Source organism: Akebia trifoliata, chromosome 7 (assembly GCF_017979445.1).
Source record: "Akebia trifoliata isolate Shusen 1 chromosome 7, ASM1797944v1, whole genome shotgun sequence".
Classification (NCBI taxonomy): Eukaryota; Viridiplantae; Streptophyta; class Magnoliopsida; order Ranunculales; family Lardizabalaceae; genus Akebia; species Akebia trifoliata.
In genome coordinates, this window is record NC_141381.1 from 20,011,603 (window position 1) to 20,017,637 (window position 6,035).

General features: G+C 35.1%; 1 protein-coding gene across 1 annotated transcript; it reads right to left on the reverse strand.

Moving 5' to 3' along the window:
• Nucleotides 1-2,065: 2,065 nt before the first annotated feature.
• On the reverse strand, nucleotides 2,066-5,368 carry LOC147398349 (uncharacterized). Its single transcript, XM_086447509.1, has 2 exons — nucleotides 5,280-5,368; nucleotides 2,066-4,610 (listed from the first exon to the last, which is right to left on the reverse strand). The coding sequence occupies exon 2, from the start codon at nucleotides 4,346-4,348 to the stop codon at nucleotides 2,318-2,320; it is 2,031 nt and encodes a 676-aa protein (XP_086303635.1). The 5' UTR covers nucleotides 4,349-4,610; nucleotides 5,280-5,368; the 3' UTR covers nucleotides 2,066-2,317.
• Between the last annotated feature and the right edge of the window lie 667 nt (nucleotides 5,369-6,035).

Here is a 6,035-nt window from a genome sequence, read left to right on the forward strand (position 1 = left end):
TTTAGTTTCCTTTGTAGAGATATACCTATCCGTTGCAATTTACTTACAAAAACTCCCTTACTTTATAATTTGGCTAGCATGACTACCATAATAAGATTTTAAATCTTACTAAGGGTTGTTGGACCTACATGGATTATCAAATTGGAAATCCAATAATGAAACCCTTTCCTTATTAACATAGTACGATTTTGAACCTTACGAAAGGTCATTTTGCTCAAATGGATTACCACATCAGAAATCTAACATTGCAGCCCTTAAGTTAAATAAAAAGACTCAAATAAAAAAATTCAAAAAATAATTTCTTTTTGAATTATATCCCGGTTTTGAAAATAGACAGCTACCGAACTTCCACATAACTCCCAAAGTTAAAAATGAAGTTCAACTGTGAAAATAACTTTTTTATTTTATTTTATTTTTCATTTAAAATTTATAGAATTTTGTTCACTACAACCTGAAGCATCATATCATGTTTTTGGATGCCAAGCGGTGTTCACAAGGACTCTTAATATGGGTAAAATTCTTAATTGGTAAGGCTAGGGGGACTCCAATATCACAACCTTCTAGATTTAAGAGGATATTGTTTAATTTCTTCACAAATAAATCATACAATTTTAAATAGTTTTGTCATGATTTTTTTACATTTACTATAAAAGTCAATGAAGATAATATTTTTTTACCATGTCACCACTCTAATAATAGAAAATAATTTTTCCCAAATTTTTTCATGATATGCTCAAAACAGTGGAAAATGATTTACCCAAGCAAATCATTTACTTGACAAATGATTTGCCTGACAATATTTTCCGTGCAATCAAACATGGCCTTAATTTTTTAAGAAGTCAAGATTTTATCTTTTTAAAGTCATTTTTTGAAAATAAAACCCAAAGAAGAATTAAAAATAAAAAAATAAAAAAAAGAAGAAGATAAATTTGGTAGAAAATAACTTTTAAAATGAACCCAAACAAACCATTTTATTTTTCAACTTTTAGAAGTTAAAAAAAAAAAAAAAAACTTTTTGAAGTGTTTCCAAACAGATTCCTAAATATGCTCTTAAGTAAAATTTGTATTTTCTAACGGACTTCATTTTCTCACCCATTTTGCATGCACAACAAAACATGAGATCAATTTCCCAAAAGTTACTATGGTTGATCTCCCAACCCATGAATTTTTGTCCATCCCTTGATTGATCAACAAATGAAAAAAAAAAATCAAGCTTGATTACTTCGTTTCAGAGCATGATCGATGACAAATACTGAAACTAATGGGTCTTGAGAGTTTTTCACAATAGCGTGGCTAAACAAACATTCATGAACTAGACTGGAAGAGTATTGAATTGTAGAATGTGGATTCAGCCACCCAACAAATGCAAAATCACAAAATGGGTACAAGTGAGAAACTGCTCAGATCAGCTTCCCATTTCAGTGTTTGTGGAAACCTCAAGGAACAAGTTTAGGCCTTCTTGGACAAAAATGCCATTGTTTTCTCTGTACATAGTTACTTATGACGCCATGTAAATGATTCTCCTGAAAATGTAAATAAAACGATAACCCACTTCACCATTTGTTAAGGCTCGTGGAAGGAGCGTAATAGTAGGATCTTTGAAGAGAAGTCTTTGAGTACTCCAGAACTTATTCTAGCAAGTTTGGGTCTTAGCTTCTTGTGGTCAAAAAATTATAATGAAACGAAAAGGGTCCTCTTTGCAGGCAGATTTCTTAGGAAGATGGGATCGGGTTTGTAGAATTACGAGAGATTGATTTTTTTATGTACTGTTTTCGCTTGATTGGGTAACTCTTATTTATCAAAAAAAACACGTACCAATGTCTCAAATTGTTCAATCCCAGGTTTCCTCTGTGAAGCTTCACACTGCTCTTTTTGATTTGATTTAATATGACCATGAGCTAAGTACTAGAAAAATAGAGACATTCTATTGCCACACCAACTTTTATAAGAACACCCCAATTCATATGATATCAAAGAAGAAATTAGCAAACATCTTGGTTAGTAAAAATTGGTGTGTCAATAGATGCACTCAAAAAATATTTTCCATTACTTTTGGATCCCTTACTTACTAGTTCCACATCCTTTTGGTATTTTGTTGATCTTAGTAGCAAAGCACAAAGAAATCAGATACAAAAAATATTCATTCTAAGACACACACAGCAGAAAGATTTTTACGAGTGGCGTATAAATACACATATATAAAGGGCAGTAGACAGTATAATTGTAGGTAGTAGAGGATGTTCATTCTTTTATCAAGAACCCAAGCAAGTTCTGTCGTTAATCTTAGTAGCTCAGCAGTTGAGAAGGTTTGAGAGAACTAGTTGGTTAGCTTCGAAGGCAATGCACTGGGCTCCACATGCAAAGAACCTTTGGCGATACCATAGTTTTCGATTCCTGGAACACTGAAGGATGGTATCTGGTGAGAAAAACTAAGCATTTCAGATGTTGGAACTGCCCGGATCAACTCAAACCCATCATGCAGTTGTCTCTGAAAGAAAGTCATAAAGCCTTCCACCTCTATTAAGCTGGCTATTTTCATCTCAGCATCCTCTGAGAAATCTGAAATTATCTCAACAACCTGGCATTGGTAACAACTAAAATCAGATAGTTTCCATTTGGCATTCCATTTCTTGTACGTCGCCCAAATCTCACCTTTCTTGGGGTAAATCCTGTATAAAGATTTATGTTCACTATATTCACAAGTTACTAAATGTGAGAACCGAGACATTGACATGTCGAGTGTGATTCTTGAAGCTCTGAATAATCCACAACCAAATGGTAGATCCTCTTTGACCCAATGGGTTTCAACATCATGCATCAGATGAGGTTCCAAGAACGTCACATTAACTTCGCTCCCTGAAGCCACATTGTTTACTTTGGTGTATCGACGAGGCATAGAATCAGGACCATCATACACGGCCCATATCTGATCTGAGCAAAAATCTTTCCGTGACCATTTAGGCTTCAAGGATATTGTCTCCGGATTGGAAATTACGTGAGGAGAAAGTGAATGGTGAGCGGTAGAGCTAGAGCAATCACTAGAACTCCCTCCCTCTAATGGTTTCGTTGTACCATGAACCAAATCCCCGGGCACGGCCAATGGGTCGATTTCAATCATCCCATCTGATATTTTGTCCATTTCTCCACCCATAAATCTAAATATTGGCACAGAATGTGAAAACTTCAACAAGTGGCCCGCGGGAATTTGAAAAGAGAATTCATTTCCTTCGTTCAAACATCTTTGGAAAATACTTCTGAATCCGGCAACCTTTTCCAAGCATGCAACCTTCACTCCCGTGTCCTTCGAATAACTTGTGAGGATTTCTACCATTTGGAATCTGCATCCTTTTCTTGTTGTGGGATCAGAACACCAAATGAAGGGATGCCAATCTCTATAAAGTACCCAAACCTCACCTTTTTGGGGATAAATTTCGAGTTTCTCATCTGTAAGGCCTTTAACTTGAGAGACCATATGTGAAAACTTTGTTTGTACACCCACCACTACATTACTTCTCTCAGGTTCAAAGTATCCACAGGCGACAGGCAAACCCACCTCACACCATTTTCTCTCGTGTTCGGTAACAGGGGAGGGTCTCAACCATGTAACATGCATTTTGAATGGTGCGTGTCTAATGCTTTTGATTTGAATGTAGCTTCGTGGCATGTTTTCTTGATCATAAGTCGCCCAAATCTGGCCAACTGCCAATAGCTCAACCTTTCTATTATTATCAAAGTCATAAAAGTCTGAACCTGATCCATTACAGCCCATAGACATGGGAGAGTTCAGCATCCCATTCTCTGAAAAAAGATCATTTCTATTGAAATTTCTTAACCTATCTGAAGTCTCACTTGCAACCCTTTCATACCCAAAAGAACTTTGTGAAGAAGCTTTAGTTTCCTTATTCATGATTTTAAGATTAGACTGATCTTGCATAAGACCCCAACTTGTAACCCTCTTTGAATCAAACATCAAACGTTTTGTTCTATTTGAAAGCACGGAGAATGCATTCTGGATGAGCGTCAGGGCAGTTTCGGTTCCAGGGAACGTGTTCTTGATGGGTTCCAAGACAGTGGTAAGTTTCTGATACTTGGATTTTATGTGAGACTCATCTGCTGCCACATTGATCTGGAGAACCCAATACCAGTCAATCTCAATGCCCGGTAACCCAAAGTCAGTTGTACATAGTATGTCACACACAGTTATCATCTCCGAGATGTTATCGAGTGTTGGATAAAGATTCCGAATTTTGATTAACTTATCCCGAGCACCCTTGTAATCATTGTTTTTTATCATCATTTCAGCAATCTCCTTTTCTCGTATAGCTGCCTCCAACTTGGTGTAGTCCATCTCTTTATATAACCAAATCTTTCCTTCCTTTTTTCAAAATATTCAAGTCGAAGTTTTATTCGATATCGTCAACAAAAGCAGTTAATCATCATTAGTCCAACTAATCTGCCTCCAGCTCGGTCAGTCCATCTTTCTTTTGTTTTCTCAAATTCAAATCAAAGTTCTCAGAATTCCACGGAATTCATATTTAGAATTTTCGACATAAGCAACTAATCACTATTATCCCAGGTTCAAAGTTATACTCTTGAAATCCAACTTGGGTCTGAAAACATTCAAAAGAACAATGGGGCAAACAAAAATAAAAATAAAAATTAGAGACACCATTGAAGATATTCTTCCATCAACATTCTATAGATACAGCTAATAACAGTAAAAATATAACAAAAATAACACCAAAGCCTAAAAATTTGAGCAAAACCACCAAAATTCTAAATGGGTTTAAAATTTCAACGAAAAAAAATGGAAAATTAAACCTAACTAGCACTTTGAATTAACATTCTACAGTGTTCAAATGGCTGTTTGGATGTCATTTTTTCAGCAGAAATGAGGTACCTTTAGGAACTTTTTCACTAAAAAAATCTTCCTTTTTTTTTTTTAAAACACCAAAAATGGCGATCCAAACAAGCCCTGAACTCCCAATTACAATGTTAGAAAATCAAATTTTCAGTTAGTGTCAATAAAATCAATTTTTGGGAAAGATAGAATTAGAGGAAGAAACAAAGGAGAGGTCAAGAGAAGGGCAAACATAAATTCTAAATGTCAATAGGAAAATAAATTGGTTTTGTAAGAATCATAGAAGAAAATCGTAGAAAAAAAAATGTTCTTCAAATCTGAAAAAAAAAAAAAAAAAAATCCTAGAAGTCAAATGTATGAAAAATTCAAAGTAAGGGTTAGAGTAAGAAAAAAATATAATTTGCAAGAGAAGACTTACAGTATCTGTAAAGTTGTGATTTTCTTGAAGAGAAGTGGAGAAGAGTGACAGACGGATCACAGTAGTGACACTCGACACGCCTAATGTGGTCTATGTCGTTTTATATTTTCTCCAAGTACTAAAAGTAAAATACTAATTTCCTAGAGATCAGCATGTTTTTTCCTTCGACATTAACATTTGAGAGATTCTATTGCAACACGAAATTTTACTTACAACACGCCAATCCATTTGAAATGGTTATCTACCTTAAGGTTGGTGTGTTAGAAGTAAATAATGGTGTATTAATAGAAACTATGTAACATTTGGATGTTAGAAGGAAAGTCCAGAAGTACACCATAAATTTACCCCTGCGTGGTGCCATGTTCATGGTTTTTTTTAGTAATAAAAGATGGGAAATGTTCAGCAACAAACATTTTGGCAAAACATTTTTCAAAACATGGGTTAGAGGTTTTGGAATGGGCTGATTTTTGGTGAGGATGATCACTATGGTGAGGAGATCATTATCACCAAAAATCAGCCCATTCCAAAACTTCTAACCCCATCAAAAATGGTTTACAAAAAATGGACGGTTCACGATTTTTCAACTTGTAAATTGGGGCTAGAAGTTTTGGAATGGGCTGATTTTTGGTGAGGATGATCTCCTCACCGTAGAGATCATCCTCACCAAAAATCAACCCATTCCAAAACCTCATGTTTTGAAAAATGTTTTGCCAAAATGTTTGTTGTTGAACGGGACCCATAAAAGATTGGTTAATA